Source organism: Suricata suricatta, chromosome 8, assembly GCF_006229205.1.
Source record: "Suricata suricatta isolate VVHF042 chromosome 8, meerkat_22Aug2017_6uvM2_HiC, whole genome shotgun sequence".
Lineage (NCBI taxonomy): Eukaryota > Metazoa > Chordata > Mammalia > Carnivora > Herpestidae > Suricata > Suricata suricatta.
Window position 1 is genome coordinate 65,874,750 of NC_043707.1, and position 17,380 is coordinate 65,892,129.

Consider the following 17,380-nt stretch of genomic DNA (forward strand, 5'->3'; position numbering starts at 1 on the left):
CACAAAAATTAATTTTGAAGTATGATAATAGTATCAAGAATGACAGCTCTTAATCCTCTAGCTTCCAGTATTTAAATAAATCTTAGCTGAAGATTATAATTACCATTTTTGACACTAGTTTTTGTGGTACAAGATGCTTTAAAATGATAGCAATACTATATGCTAGCAATTCTTAATACCTTAGCTGCTGTAGCATAAAATTATAATCATGTGTATTATGTAACTCCCATGGAAGTTTCTACCCCAGGAAGTATATTAGAATATGAGTGAGACTTATGTTATTAAAATTAGCTTTAACTTGCAAAAACAAGCCACAATTTATGAGCTTTCACTATTATTATTAATTATATAATTATTATATAATAGTTATATATAAATATAAATTATATATCACATAATTATCTAATTAGTTATAATTAATAAATTATTTGTGAAATTTCTAAATCCTGTTACACCATCATGTTGAGACATTATTGATAAAAAAGCAATTCTGTTCTGTTATTGGAAAAACCCAGAGGAGCTATGTCAATGTCCAGGTCTTGGTAAAACCACATTTATTTATTTATTTTACTTTACCGTTATTTAATTTTTTAAGCTTATTTATTTTGAGGGGGTGAGAGAGAGAAAGAATCCCAAGCACTAATAGTGCAGAGCCTGACATGGGCCTTGAAATCATGAACCATGGGATTATGACCCCAGCTCAAAGCAAGAGTCAGACACTTAATCAACTGAGCTACCCAGTTTCCCAGGAAAAACCACATTTAAATCACACTAGCCAAAAAAGAAAATTTATTTTACTTTAATTATATATAACAGGATAACTGATACTTCTTTTAGGTTTTATTTATCACCTATGTGTATAATCCCATGTCTGAAATTTTAGATACTCCATTTACTTATCAATCTCTGACTCCCTAGTTCTTTCATTCCCTGACTCATATGATGTTTCTGTTCCACTTTCAGATCTCTATTCTGATGTTTAGTAGCCTTTCTCTGGTCTGAATAAGTATAGCTCCTCTGATGTTTTGTACTTGTATTCATGTAGCCAAGTGTTAGAGAAAACTCCATGAAACTCCATGACTGGTGGCAGTAAGTTGTATCTGCATTGCCACTCTAAGTATGTTTTCGTTGGCCTTGATTAAGTCTCCCATTTCCCTGGTGGTTATTTCAAACTTTACTACTTTTTCCAGATTCTATCCTTATTTTACCATATCTAACTCTTCAGATTATTTTACTTCTTAATTCATCAGCCATCATTTTCAAACTCCCTGAAGCTTTTTCTCCTGTAACTTGAAGCTTTCAGAATTAGCTGTATACCTTTTCTCCCCTTTTCAGAATATAGTATTTCTTTTCCTTTACAGTGCTAATTTATGATGTTATTTTCATTTCTTCCAGGTCCTTGCTCCACTAGTGTTTCTGATTTTATATTCACCCCCTCTTTCTGTTTAATTTCTTCAGCATACAAAGGTATTTTTGAGTTCTGACTTAAAAAGCAACAAAACAAAACCTCCCTCAACATAGCATTGCACTCTGCTTATATGAAGCTTAATTGTGAAGGAAAGAATAGTTTGCTCATTAGCTCTAGATCATATTTCCTTTTCCTTTTTGTTTATTGGGACAGTTTTCAAACATACAGAAAGAGACACTGGAATAATAATAAAATAATAAAGAAATAAAGAATAGTAAAAGAATTATCTAGATAGAACAATACTATCTTTAAAAAATTTTTAATTCCAATATAGTTTCTAGATAGAACAATAATATCTTTAAAAAATTTTTAATTCCAATATAGTTAACACATTGTTATTTTAGTTTCAAGTGTACAATGTAGTGACTGATCATTAGTATTTTTTTAATAGTTTATTGTCAAATTGGTTTCCATGTAGTACCCAGTGCTCTTGCCTATAAGTGCCCTCCTCTGTTACCACGCCTCCTTCCCCCCTCCTCCTCCTGCTTCAGTCCTCAGTTGGTTTTCAGTATTCAATAGTTTCTCATGTTTTGCATTCCTCTGTCTCCCCAACTCTCTTTCCCCCTTCCCCTCCCTTTGGTCCTTTGTTAGGTTTCTCCTGTTAGACCTATGAGTGCAAACATTGTATCTGTTCTTTTCTGCCTGACTTATTTCACTGAGCATGACACCCTCAAGGTCCATCCACTTTCCTACAAATGGCCAGATTTCATTCTTTCTCATTGCCATGTAATACTCCATTGTGTATATATATATATATATATACACCACATCTTCTTGATCCATTCATCAGGTGATGGACATTTAGGCTCTTCCCATGATTTGACTATTGTAGAAAGTGCCGCTATGAACATTGGGGTACATGTGCTCCTATGCATCAGCACTTCTGTATCCCTTGAATAAATCCCTAGCAGTGCTACTGCTGGGTCATAGGGGAGTTCTGTTGATAGTTTTTATGAGGAACCTCCACACTGTTTTCCAGAGCGGCTGCACCAGTTTACATTCCCACCAACAGTGTAGGAGGGTGCTCATTTCTCCACATCCTTCCCAACATCTATAGTCTCCTGATTTGTTCATTTTAGCCACTCTGACTTGTGTGAGGTGGTATCTCAGTGTGTTTTTGATTTGTATTTCCCTGATGATGAGTGATGCTGAGCATCATTTCATGTGTGTGTTGGCCATCTGGAGGTCCTCTTAGGAGAAGTGTCTGTTCATGTCTTCTGCCCGTTTCTTCACTGGATTATTGTTTTTTTGGTAATGGAGTTTGGTGAGTTCCTTGTAGATTTTGGGTACTAGCCCTTTATCTGATATGTCATTTACAACTATCTTTTCCCATTCTGTTGGTTGCCTATTAGTCTTCTTGATTGTTTCCTTTGCAGTACAGAAGCTTTCTATCTTGATGAGGTCCCAGTAGTTCTTTTTTGCTTTCATTTCCCTTGCCTTTGGGGATGTGTCGAGTAGGAAATTGCTGCGGTTGAGGTCAAGGAGGCTGTTTCCTGCTTTCTCCTTGAGGATTTTGATGGTTTCCTGTTTCACATTCAGGTCCTTCAGCCATTTTGAGTTTATTTCTGTGTATGGTGTAAGAGAGTGGTCTAGTTTCATTCTTCTGCATGATGCTGTCCAGTTCTCCCAGCACCACCTACTAAAGAGGCATCTTTTTTCATTGGATATTATTTCCTGCTATGTCAAAAATTAATTGGCCGTACATTTGTGGGCCTAGTTCTGGGTTCTCTATTCTATTCCATTGGTCTGTGTGTCTGTTTTTGTGCCAATACCCTACTGTCTTGATGATGACAGCTTTGTAGTAGAGGCTAAAGTCTGGGATTGTGATGCCTCCCGTTTTGGTTTTCTTCTTCAATATTACTTTGGCTATTCAGGGTCTTTTATGGTTACATACAAATTTTAGGATAGCTTGTTCTAGCTGTGAGAAGAACGGTGGTGCAATTTTGATGGGGATTGCATTGAATGTGTAGATTGCTTTGGGTAGTAATGACGTTTTCACAGTGTTTATTCTTCCAATCCATGAGCATGGAATGTTTTTACATTTCTTGGTGTCATCTTCAATTTGTTTCATAAGTTTTCTATAGTTTTCATCGTATAGGTCTTTTATATCCTTGGTTAGGTTTATTCCTAGGTATTTGATGCTTTTTCGTGCATTTGTAAACGGGATCAGTTTCTTGATTTCTCTTTCTTTTGCTTCATTATTGATGTATAGGAATGCAACTGATTTCTGTACATTGATTTTGTACCCTGCAACTTTACTGAATTCATTGAGCAGTTTAGAAGGCTTCTGGTGGAGTTGATCGGGTTTTCCATGTAGAGTATCATGTCATCTATGAAAAGTGAAAGTTTGACTCTTCTTTGCTGATTCTGATGCCTTTTATTTCCTTTTGTTGTCTGATTGCTGATTCTAGGACTTCCAGCACTATGTTAAACAACAGTGGTGAGAGTGGACACCCTTGTCGTGTTCCTGATCTCAGGGGGAAAGCTCTCAGATTTTCTCCTTTGAGGATGATATTAGCTGTGGGCTTTTTATAAATTGCTTTTATGATTTTTTTTTCTATTCCGAATTTCTCAAGGGTTTTTATTAAAAAAGGGTGTTGTAAATTGTCAGATGCTTTTTCTGCATCTACTGACAGGATCATATGGTTTTTGTCTTTTCTTTTATTAACGTGATGTATCACATTGATGGATTTGCAAATATTGAACCAGCCCTGTAATCCAGGAATGAATCCCACTTGATCATGATGGATAATTCTTTTTATATGCTGTTGAATTCGATTTGCTAGTATCTTGTTGAGTATTTTTGCATCTGTATTCATTAAGGATATTGGTCTGTAGTTCTCTTTTTTTTGCTGGGTCTCTGGTTTGGGAATCAAGGTGATGCTGGCTTCATAGAATGAATTTGGAAGTTTTCCTTCTCTATTTCTATTTTTTGGAATAATTCGAGTAGAATGGGTATTAACTCTGCTTTAAATGTCTGGCAAAATTCCCCTGGGAAGTCATCTGGCCCAGGGCTCTTATTCATTGGAAGATTTTTGATAACGGATTCGATTTCTTCACTGGTCATTGGTCTGTTCATGCTTTCCATCTCTTCTTGTTTGAATTTTGATAGTACATGTATGTTTAGGAATTTGTCCATTTCTTCTAGGTTGTCCAGTTTGTGGGCATGTAGTTTTTCATAGTAATCTCTAATGACTGCTTATATTCTAAGGGATTGGTTCTAATAGATCCATTTTCATTCATGATTTTGTCTACTTGGGTGCTCACTCTTTTCTTTCTAAGGACCCTGACTAGAGGTTTATTGATTTTATTTTTTCAAAAAACCAAATCTTGGTTTCATTGATCTGCTCAGCTATGTTTTTGGATTCTATATTGTTTATTTCTTCCCTGATCTTTATTATTTCTTTTCTTCTGCTGGGTTGGGGTGCTCTTGCTGCTCCCCTTGTAGTTCCATTAGGTGCTGTGTTAGATTTTGAATTTGGGCTTTTACTAGTTTGTTGAAATAGACCTGGATTGCAATATACTTTCCTCTTTGGATTGCCTTTGCTGCATCCCAGAGAGTTTGGATTGTTGTATTTTTGGTTTCATTTGTTTCCATATATTTTTTAATTTCTTCTCTGATTGCCTGATCTGCCCAATCATTCTTTAGTAGGGTGGTTTTTAACCTCCACATTTTTGGAGGTTTTCCAGACTTTTTCCTGTGGTTGATTTCAAGTTTCATAGCATTGTGATCTGAAAGTGTGCATGGTATGATCTCTATTCATTTATACTTCTGGAAGGCTGCTTTATGCCCCAGTATGTGATCTATCTTGGAGAATGTGCCATGTGCACTTGAGAAAAAGGTGAATATCCTAACTTCAGTATGCAGAGTTCTATATATATCTACCAATTCCATCTGTTCCAATGTGTCTTTCAGGTCCATTGTTTCTTTAGTGATTTTCTGTCTGGTTGATCTATCCATTGCTGTCAGTGGAGTATTAAAGTCCCCTACAATTAGCACATTCTTATCAATAAGATTGTTTCTGTCTGTGATTAATTGTTTTATGTATTTGGGTGCTCCCGAATATGGCATGTAAATGTTTATAATTGTTAGCTCTTCCTGATGGAGAGACCCTGTAATTATTATATAATGTCCTTCTTCATCTTTTGTTACTACCTTTACTTTAAAGTCCAGTTTGTCTGATATAAGTATGGCTACTCTGGCTTTCTTTTGGCTTCCAGTCACATGATAGATATTTCTCCATCCCTTTACTTTCAACCTAGAGGCTACAGTCTGGGATTGTGATGCCTCTCGTTTTGGTTTTCTTCTTCAATATTATGCTGATGCATAGGGGCACATGTACCCCTATGTTCATAGCAGCACTGTCAACAATAGCCAAAACATGGAAAGAGTCTAAATGTCCATTACCACCTGATGAATGGATCAAGAAGATGTGGTGTATATATATATATATATATATACACACACACACACACACACACACACACAATGGAGTATTACATGGCAATGAGAAGGAATGAAATATGGCCATTTGTAGCAAGGTGGATGGACCTCGAGGGTGTCATGCTAAGTGAAATAAGTTTGGCAGAGAAGGACAGATACCATATGTTTGCACTCATAGGTCTAACCAGAGACCAGGAGAAACCTAATGGAGGACCAAGAGGAGGGGAAGAGGGAAAGAGAGTTGGGGAGAGGGACGGACGCAAAACTTGAAAGACTATTGAATACTGAAAACGAACTGAGGGTTGAAGGGGAAGGGGGAGGGGGTGAAAGAGGTTGTTGTGTTGAAGGAGGGCCTTTGTGGGGAAGAGCACTGGGTGTTATATGGAAACCAATTTGACAATAAACTATTTAAAAATAATTATAAAAATGATTAAAAATAAAGAAAGCAAAAGAAAAAAATAAAATGAGTCTCTTGTAGACAGCAAATAGATGGATTTTGTTTTTTATCTATTCTGCTACCCTGTGTTGTTTGGTTGGAGCATTTAGTTCATTTACATTTTGTGTTATATTTGAAAAATGTGGGTTTAGATTCATTATGTTTCTGTAGAATTCATGTTTGTAGTGGTGTCTCTGCTACCCTGTATTCTTTGCAACATTTCCCTCATAGAGTCCCTCTTAGGATTTCCTGTAGGGCTGGTTTGGTGGTGATGAATTCTCTCAATTTTTATTTATTTGGGAACACCTTTATTTCTCCTATTTTGAATGACAGGCTTGCTGGATAAAGGATTCTTGGCTGCATATTTTTTCTGTTATCACATTGAAGATTTCCTGCCATTTCTTCCTGCCCTGCCAAATTTCATTCAATAGGTCTATAACCACTCTGATAGGTTTTCCTTTGTATGTTAAGGCCCCTTTTTTCCCTAGCTGCTTTCAGGATTCTCTCTTTATCCTTATATTTTGCCAGTTTCACTATGATATGTCATGCCAGTTGATTCAAGATACGTCTTTAGGGGGTTCTTTGTGCTTCTTGAATTTGAATGTCTATTTCTTTCCCCAGATTTGGGAAATTCTCAGTTATAATTTGATCTAGTACCCCTTCAGGACCTCTCTCTCTTTCTTCCTCTTCAGGAATTCCTATGATAAGGATGTTGTTCCGTTTGATTATATCACTCAGGTCTCAAATTCTCCTTTCCTGCTCCTGGATCAGTTTGTCTGTTTTTTTCCTCAGCCTCCTATTTTGCTGTAACTGTGTCTTCTAATTCACCAATTCTTCTCTCTGCCTCTTCAGTCCGTGAGGTGGCCACTTCCATTTTATTATTCACCTCATTTATTGCCTTTTTTTTTTATCTTGTCACACCTATTTTGAAAGTCCCTAGTCATTGTATCAGTAGCTTCTCTGATGCTTTTTTTATGCCCAGCAATTAATTTTTTGACAATTGTTCTAATTTCTTGTTCAGTTATGTTGCTTAAATCTGTCTTGAGGAGTTCTGTGGCTGACTTTTTCCTGGAGTTTCTTCAGGGGAGAGTTCTTTCATTTTGTCATTTTGGCTAGTTTTCTGTCTCTTGTCAGTTTTAAAAGCTCGTTTTGCACTGTGCACCTGTTATTATTGCTCTGTTCAAGGAGGCTTATTGACTATCCAGGGCCTTTCGTTTCAGGAAATGTTCTTTTAATGGTATCTCTCACTTTCACTTGTTGTGTCTTTGATTATTTTATTTTCCTCCTCAGTGATATTTGGGACTCTCCATCGTGCATACTGTGGCTTGATTCTTGGGGTAGCCCGGAAAAGGAAAACTGACAAACACACAGGGAATAAAAGCACGCAAACACACTGACAAACAAAAGGAGAAAGGAAGAAAGGGAAGGGAGAGGAAAGACCAGGAAAGAGGAGAAGAAAAAAAATAAAGAGGGACAGAGACAACAAAGGACAATGGACCGTCTAAAAGCGTATAAGGATGAGATTAAAGAGAATATATCTGAATGGCAAGAGGGAAAAAAAGGGAGAAAGGAAAAAGAACATTAATAGTAAAAATAATTAAAAATGAAAAAAAGATTGAAAATGTAATAATAATAAAAAATAAGTACAAAAAAAGCACCTCCCCCTCACAGGTAGATGTGGTTTGATGTAGGTAGTTCCTGGGGGCTGCTCTGGGAGGCCCCGTTTTGGTGGTTGTGGAGAGAAGAATGGCAGTGCCCCAAGCTCTGCTCAAACTAAGCGCTTCAGGCCACTCTTATGAGTCCGATCTCCTTGTGCCATGGGTGAGCCAAGCTGTATTTTCCAGGCCCGCCTTGCTTCAGAATGTTAGTTCATGCACTTTTATGCTACCACAGATGAGATATACTTGCTTTGGCGGCCAGGTTCTTAGCAGGGATCTTGTAGGGTAAGGGAGTAGTTTCTCTTGGCGCCAGACGGGATTCACACTGTCACTGTTGCAGCTTCCTGCCAGGATTGTGTAGGGGTGTGGGCTCTTTTTCCTGGTGCCACCTGGGATTCACGCTGTTGCTGCGGGAGGTGAGGTGCACTCCTGTGGGTTGCCACCTGCCTCGCAGCTGAGATCATGTAGGGGGAGGGGGCTTTTTTTTTTTTTTTCTGGTGCCAATCTGGGTTGGCGCCAATGCCACTGAGTCCAAGGAAGAATTCGCCAGCTATATGGGACAGGTTTCTCTCCCCAAGCTCCACGGTCACATATGGAGTGAGAGTTTTTCTCTCCGTCCTGGGTTAAGTTTTTTATCTCTTCTGTAGAGACAGTACTATTCGCATGTTCAGTTTCTCTTTCTCTTACTTTTGTCTCTCAGGGGCTCCGCACGCTTTCGCTGTGTTGGGCTGGGCTCTCACTTCCCCTGCCCCTCTCGAGCTGGCCCATTTTCCAATCTCCCCAGTTCCCACTCACTCACTCAGGCATCTTTGAGGTTGTCTTCCTTCTGGAGTCTGTATTTTCTCTCCTACTTTTGCAGATAAGAGTAATGTCCTTCTCAGTTCAATAGATGGGGCAGACGAAGTTTACAGAGCTCCCTTCTCTGCCATCTTGCCTCCTCCAAAACTGAACATTAGTATTTTGTCATTTGCTTCATCTGCTTTTCTAGTAGATCATATTCTATTTGTATTTAAAAGTATTTAATTGTAAATAAAATAAATCATGACATTTTACTCCTTCAGTATTCAATATATAAAGCAGGATAAGGGGCATAATGTGATGGGGTGCGATTTTAGGTAGAAAACTCATGGATAGGACATATAGACTGGTAAGGTAACATTTGGGCATATATCTGAGAGAAGTGAGAGAGGGAACCATGAGATTCTATTCCATGCTGAGAGAAGAGTAAATACAATGCCTGAGGCCAGCATGTGATTGGATATATAAGGAACAGCAAAAAGCCAGTGTAATTGTAGCATTGGCAAATAGGTGTGTGTTGACCAATGAAGTCCAGAACATAGTAGGGAGCAAGGGGTACTTTAACCTGGGCTATTGTAGGGATGTCTGCTCTGTCTGTTGTTTAACATAGTGTTGGAAATCCTGGCATCAGCAGTCAGACAACAAAATGAAATAAAAAGCATTAAAATTGGTAAAGAAGAAGTCAGACTTCTCACAGACAACACGAAAAATGGAAAATCCAAAAGACTCCTAAAACTGATCCATGAATTCTGCAAAATCACAGGGCACAAAATCAATGTTTAGAAATTGATTGCATTTTTATGCACCAATTATAAAGCAACAGAAAGGGAAGTAAAAAAATTGATCCCATTTACAGTTGTACCAAGAACCATAAAATGCCTAAGAAGAAACCTAACCAAAGATAGAAAGGATCTGTAGGCTGAAAACTATTAGAAAGCTTATGAAGGCACTAAAAAAAAAAGAAGAAAGCTTATGAAGGAAATTGAAGAAGACACAAGAAATGGAAAAACATTCCATGCTCATGGATTGGAAGAACATTGTTAAAATGTCAATACTACACAAAACAATGTACACATTCAGCATAATCCCAACAAAACAGGTAATAAATGAATTCAAACTAGCAGTATACAAAGTCAAGCCATAGAAAAATAGTTACATTTCCATACATTAGCAATGAGTAATTTAGAAAGAAATTAAGAAAACTATTCCATTTGCAGTAGCATCAAGAAGTGTAAAATATTTTATCCTCCCATGTTTTTTAAATTTAAGTTTTCGTTAACATTCAATGCAATTATGGCTTCAGGAGTAGAATTCAATAATTCATCACTTAGATACAATACCCAGTGCTCATCACAAGTGCCTTTCTTAGTACCCATCACTCATCTACTGCATTTCCCATACACCTCCCTCTGAAAACCCCTAGTTTGTTCTCTATCATTTAGAGTCTTTTGTGCTCTGTTTCCCTATTTTTCTTTTTTCTCCCAAGACTAAAATATTTGAGAATTAATCAAGGAAATGGAAGTCGTGTACAATGAAAACTAACAACGTTTCTGAAAGACATTAAAGAGGACATAAATAAATGTTCATTGATTAGAAGACTTAATATTGTTAACACATCGGTATTACCCAACATGACCTACAGAGTCAGTGCAGTCTTTCTCAAAATCCCAATGATATTTCTTTCAGAAATAGAAAACTCCATCCTAAAATTCATAAATAAACTGAAAGACCCCAAATAGCTAAAACCATCTTATAAAGGACTACAAAGCTTGAGGGCTCATGCTTCCTGATTTCCAAACTTACTACCAAGTCACTATAATCAAGACACGGTACTGGAACAAAGACTATATGTATAGCCCAAAGGAATAGAATAGAGCTCCCAGAAGAATCCCTCACATATACGGTCAAATGATTTTTGACAAAGGTGCTAAAACCATTCAGTAGGTAAAGGACTGTCTCTTCAACCAATGATGTTGGGAAAACTGGATATCCACATGCAAGAGAATAAAGTTGGACCTTTATTTAACAACATATGCAAAATATAAGTGGGGGTGCGGGAGATGGGATGATGGGTGATGGACATGGAGGATGGACACTTGTTGGGATGAGCACTGGGTGTTATATGGAAGCCAACTAGACCATAAACTATAAAAAATAAAGACAAAAATAAAAGCAAAAAGAAGATAAAATATTTTAATAATACTAATTTTTGTGTAACCTATACATTTTTGTAAAGATAATTTTACACTTAGAGCAGAGCTGCAAAAATAGTACATTGCACTTGTTTATTTTTCTTAATTAACAATTCTTTAATTTATATCCAAGTTAGTTAGCAATATGGTGCAACAATAATTTCAGGAGTAGATTCCTTAATGCCCCTTACCCATTTAGCCCACCCCCATCCCACAACCCCTCCAGCAACCTTCTGTTTGTTCTCTATATTTCAGAGTCTCTTATGTTTTGTCCTCTTCCCTGTTTTTATATTATTTTTGCTTCCCTTCCCTTAGGTTCATTTGTTTTGTATCTTAAAGTCCTCATATGAGAGATCATATGATAGTTGTCTTTCTCCAACTTAATTTGCTTAGCATAATACCCCCTAGTTCCCTCCGTGTAGTTGCAAATAGCAAGGTTTCATTCTTTTTGAATGCTGAGTAATACTCCGTTGTATGTATGTGTGTGTGTGTGTGTGTGTGTGTGTGTGTGTGTGTGTATATATATATATATACATATATATATATATATACACACCACATCTTCTATATCCATTTATCCTTCAGCAGACATTTGGGCTCATTCCATATATTGGCTATTGTCAGTAGTGCTGCTATAACTATTGGGGTGCATGTGCCCCTTTGAAACAGCATAGCTGTATCCTTTGGATAAATACAATTGTATGCAATTGCTGGGTCATAGGATAATTCTATTTTTAATTTTTTGAGAAGCCTCCATACTGTTTTCCATAGTGGCTGCATAAATTTGCATCCCTACCAGCAGTGCAAAAGAGATCCTCTTTCTCCACATCCTTGCCCATCTCTGTTGTTGCCTGAGTTGTTAATGTTAGCCATTCTGACAGGTGTGAGGTCATATCATTGTGGTTTTGATATGTATTTCCCTGATGATGAGTGATGTTGAGCATTTTTTCATGTGTTGGTTGGTCCTCTGGATGTCTTCTTTAGACCTTTGCCCCTTTCTTCACTGGATTATTTGTGTTTTGGGTGTTGAGTTTGATAAGGTCATTATTGATTTTGGATACTAACCCTTTATCTGATGTCATTTGCAAATATCTTCTCCCATTCCATTGGCTGCCTTTTAGTTTTGCTTTAGTTTTGTTTCCTTCACTGTGCAGAAGCCTTTTATTTTGATGAGGTCTCAATAGTTCACTTTTGCTTTAGTTTCCCCTGCCTCCAGAGATGTGTTGGTAAGAAGTTCCTGTGACTGAGATCAAAGAGGATTTTGCCTGCTTTCTCCTTGAGGATTTTAATGGCTTCCTGTCTTACATTTAGGTCTTTCATCCATTTTGAGTTTATTTTTGTGTGTGGTGTAGTAAGTGGTCCAGGTTCATTTCTTCTGCATGTTGCTTTCCAGTTTTCCCAGCACCATTTGCTGAAGAGACTGTCTTTATTCCATTGGATAGTCTTTCCTGCTTTGTAAAGATTAGTTGGCCATACATTTATAGGTCCACTTCTGGGTTCTCTGTTCTGTTCCATTGATCCAAGTGTTTTTGTGCCAATACCATAACTGTCTTTATGATTACAGCTTTGTAATACAGCTTGAAGGTCGGGATTGTGAAGCCTCCAGCTTTGGTTATCATTTTTCAAGATTGCTTTGGCTGTTAGGGGGTCTTTTCTGGTTCGGTACAAATTTTAGGATTGTTTCTTATAGTGTGTGTTATTTCTTACCTTCCTACAATTAGTGACACTTACTCAGTCTTTATCTTTCATGACCTTGATGCTTCTTTAAAAATTTTTTTTAACATTTTATTTATTTTTGAGAGAGAAACAGCACAAGCAGGGGAGGGTCAGAGAAAGAGGGATATAGAATTGGAAGCAAGCTCCAGGCTCTGAGCCTTCAGCACAGAGTCTGATGTGGGACTTGAACTCACAAACCTTGAAATTATGCCCTGAGCTGAAGTGAGACACTTAACCAACTGAGCTACCCAGGTGCTCCTCCTGGCCTTGATACTTCTGAAGTGAGGTGTTCAGTGGTTTGCTGGTTTTGGTTGTTTGATGATTTATCTTGATTAGGTTGAGGATATGTATTCTTGGGAAGGATATCATAGAGGCGAGGTACTGTTTTCAGTACATCTTAACAGGAGGTGCAAGATGTCAATACTTATTATTGGTGGTGTTAACCTTAATCAGTTAGCTCAGGTGTTGCCTATTAGGATACTGTACTACAAATTTACTGTTTTTCTCCTTGTAATTTTAAAATATTTTGGGAGAGATATTTGAGACTGTGCTTAAACTTTTACCCACCAATTTTAGTGTTCATTGATTTTTCTTGCCTCTGAGTGTTATTGTGGAATTCTAATGGTGATTTTTATATTTGCCTCGTTCTTTCTATGTTTAGGAATACTTTTGTTAAGAAGAGTTGTTTGTTTTCCCCTATTATAAGTCTTTTAAAGTCACTTTTTATACTCGTTTTTGTTAAATTCCAATTGAACTGTGCCAGTGTATTTTAATTTGAGGAAGACTGACAGTTCTTTTAATAAGTTTAGGGCTGAATAGAATCTGTAAACTCACTTCTTTGGTGCTTTGTATATTTCACTTTCTAAAGTTCATTTTTGTGTGGTTCTCATCTTATTATTTGTAAAGTAATTTTTTGGGTAAGAATTTGTGTAACTGAACAGGTTATTTTTCTGAAACAAAGTATCTAAGTTATAAGTTGGGGAACCTTATGAAATTATATTTTGTGTTAGTATGTAGTTTTAAATTTTTTAATTTAGTAACTACATAGGAATGAAAACATACCTTTACTTATTTATTTTTTCTTTCATAGACTTGAAAAGGAATATACTACAATAAAAACTAAAGAAATGGAGGAACAAGTTGAAATTAAAGTAAGTATCTCAGGACTTTTAAAAGTATAAAACATTAAATTTATTGAAGTCAGTTGTGTGGTTATGTTGATATGTTTATTTTCTGTAGTAAATTTAGCAATGATGTTTGTATTTACTTACTGGTAAATTGATTTACCATTCCAGTAGATTCTAGTTAAAAATGGACCTTTCAAAAACCAGAATAATGTAACATTATTCTAGTGTGAGAGCAGCTCTATTTGTAGGTTTGTTGATGGGCCATCAGGAGAAAATACTTCTATGGAGACGATAATTATCACTCCATGTAAGCATACTTTCAAAAATTGCAGAGAAGTTAATCTATAACTTGCATGGACTAACAGCAATATAGTTTAAGGTAGACCAAATAGAGCAACATGTTGTACCAGAACTAATTATTATGGCTGCCTTAGAGCTGCAGGAAACGTGGGCTAATTCAGTTTTCTCATCTCTAAGCCAAGGTTATACTTTTGAAGTCTCCACAGAAACTGGTAGATTGCCAACTTAAGGGATATATAATCTTATATATACTTTAAAATTCTTATTTGTACCCCCTTTAGATCAGAAATTCTTAAGTTGAGGATCTTTGGCATTGTTTGATCTGGGAGTTAAGGACAGCTGTATTGGCTTTATACTGATATTTTAGGATGGGGATGATGAGTAAGAAGCATGAATTAGTGAAGGAACTTAGTGACTCACTGATCCATTTTCTTATCTGTCTATGTTCTCCCCCTTCCACACACACACACACACACACACACACACACAATGGCTCCTTTTTTTTTTTTTTAAATCTCTTTGAATGTGTCTGAGTTTTGACTTAGACCTGGCAATGCATTAGATAATTAATCACCTTGTTATCCTTAATTAGCCATGTCTTAATTCACCTTTGCTATAAAATACCACTTTATTATTCACACTCCACAGGCCCTTTTTACAATTAAGGGAGTGAGTTTTGTTAAATTGGTATTCTTTCTTGCCATGGTCCTCCTCAAAAGCCTCCTTGGAGACAACTGCTCCTATTTTTTTTTTTTTTTGGTGACCTCTTTCTCATCTGTCTCCCTTTTCTAGATGTTTTATTTTCATTTCTATCAGTATTCCCTATCAATTGGAAATAGATACTTTTATATTTTTCAGAGAGAGAAGGAAAAGACACATGTGAATGTTTTTCCCTTCTTTTAAAAAATTTTGTCACCCAACTGCTGCTCTACCATTTGCTTTTCTTTTAGGTACCATGAGTAAGAGTAATATTAAATCATACCCTCCACTTCAACCTACTGAAAGGGGAAAAGTACGTCATCCTGATGAGTGGGGAGAGAGTATGGGTTATCGCACACCATGAATATTTGGAACTGCAAATCAAGAATCTGAGGATGGGAAGCCATCCTGTTCATTTCACCATGCTATGTGATTACAAAAAAAAATCACAGCTCTATGAACCATATTTGTTCTTAAAGAAGCTTCTTCTAAAGTTAAATCAGATGAATAGTAGTAATATCAAGAGGCCTTTTCCGAAAGATCTTTAACCCAGTTTATCTTGTATTTGCATTTTTTTTAAACTTTGGTTTTGAGAAAGTTACAGTTCATATACCTCACAGAATACTTTTGAATGCCAGCTCCCTGTGTCTTAGGGATGGCACAAAGTATAGAGAAGAATCTCAGGGGGGAAAATGAAAGTTCAAAAAGTTAGTCAACACATTGGGTAAATAAAGTTTGCTGATCTCAAAGGTAGTTTGTTCTTTCTGTAAAATTTTGTTTTCAAATAGTTTTTTCTTACTCCTGTCCCCCAAAGGACAAGGTCACAGTAATTTTTGTGAGATTGTACTTTTTTTTAACTTTATAATAAGCTTGAGTATGTCTGATTTTTGACTTGAAGCTGGTAACTCCTCTGAGTTATAATCAGATGATCAGCTCATTTACAGTTAGTTAGCCATGTATTTGAGCCTTTCTCTCCAATGGGAAATGCCACTTACTTAATCATTCCCTCTTCTTTCCCTCTCAGAGTCCCTTGTACAAATGAATGAGTTATCTTAAACTAGTGCTTTCTTGCCGTGGTCCTCCCCAAAGGCCTTCAGAGAGAATCTTAGACTGTTTTTCACACAAGCAAGTAGTATATGATCATCAGATTATTTGATGTTTTGATATGGAAGTAAAAAACTCAGCCATCTATTTTAAGGTTTCCTTTTTTATTTTTTAACTTCTAAGACTTTTGGGCTGTTGATCTTTTATTCTAAGAGTTGTATCTAGAAGCTCTCTGATGAAAATGTAACTTTTTAGTATTTTCTACCCCCTTCTCAGAGTGTTTCATAGAAAGATTTTGATGATAATGGTTTCATATGGAGAATCTTAAATTTTATTGTGTGAAGTTTTTGTTAATAGAAACAGGTTTATCAGTATCTTCTTCCAATCTCTTGATGTTCCACCTGAGGGGTAGGAGGTAAGAAATATTAAAATTCTAGCTTATATTAGGGTACCTCACAAATCTTTAAAAAAGAAAAACCCTTATTCCCCCACTCTATTTAAGACTGACATCTGAACTAATCTAATAGTCATATTTAAATTTTGTGGTTTGAGAACATAGAGTTTTAAGCCCCACAAATGGGAGGAGTTAGAGATTCTATCTGGTTTTTAGCCAGAAGTTAGATTTTTTTTTTAAATTATGAAGTATTCCAGATATGCTGAAAAACAAAGAATAATATAAAAACACTGTATTTACTGCTTGGCATAAAAAATAAATGTTGTCTCAATTATCCAGGAATTATATTTAAAGTTGTTAGTATTGACACATTTATTTATTATTTAATATTTGAAGGGTCCTTTACATGCATCATCTACTTTTACTCTTTTGATAACCTATGAGAGGGGTTTTTATGCTCATCTTTTTGAGCTTTAGAAAGCTCAAAAATATACTAGTGGTCACATTGCTAGGAAATGGTGAAAGTCAAGGATTTGCATTCTGATTTATGTTTTTCTAAGACCCATGTATACTCCTCAGTGTATACACTGCCACTTTCCAAAAGAGACTTAATGCATCGTGATGTAAGAAGGATTTGAATGCTCATTTTTCTGTGGCATTACAAACTTTTCACTAAAAAAACCTAATGACTATGTAATAATATCCAATGGTGGTTATAGTAGCATAACTTATCCAAGAAGTCATGTATTTAACAGCTACTTGCAGGGCCTATTAACATGTCCAAGTACTGTTCTAGGCACTTGATTTGTGTTTCTGGTACATACCAGTTTATCCCCTCATGGAGCTTGCATCTTATAGTATATAAGTCAGACAATAACAAATATGTAAAATATACAATATTTTAGATGATGATAAACAGGAAACATGTTACACAGAGGTAAACAATACCTTAGGGAAGGGAGAATAATAAAATGGTAGTGTTTGGATTGAAAATTGAGAGAAGTTGACCAGATTACTTTTGAATAAAGACCTGAAGGAAGTGAGAGAGCTAGATATATAGATATCTTGAAGGAGAACAGAATGTGGTCAGACGTGAGGAATAAT

At 36.3% G+C, this 17,380-nt stretch overlaps 1 protein-coding gene across 5 annotated transcripts in view; it reads left to right on the forward strand.

The window, feature by feature from the left end:
* The window catches only part of EVI5 (ecotropic viral integration site 5), a 190,558-nt gene that overhangs the window by 71,140 nt on the left and 102,038 nt on the right, over positions 1-17,380 (forward strand). For all 5 annotated transcript variants that reach the window (XM_029947060.1, XM_029947062.1, XM_029947063.1 and 2 more), the window contains one exon: positions 13,803-13,863. In XM_029947060.1, the coding sequence (XP_029802920.1) occupies positions 13,803-13,863 (61 nt within the window). The remainder of the gene's footprint in view (positions 1-13,802; positions 13,864-17,380) is intronic.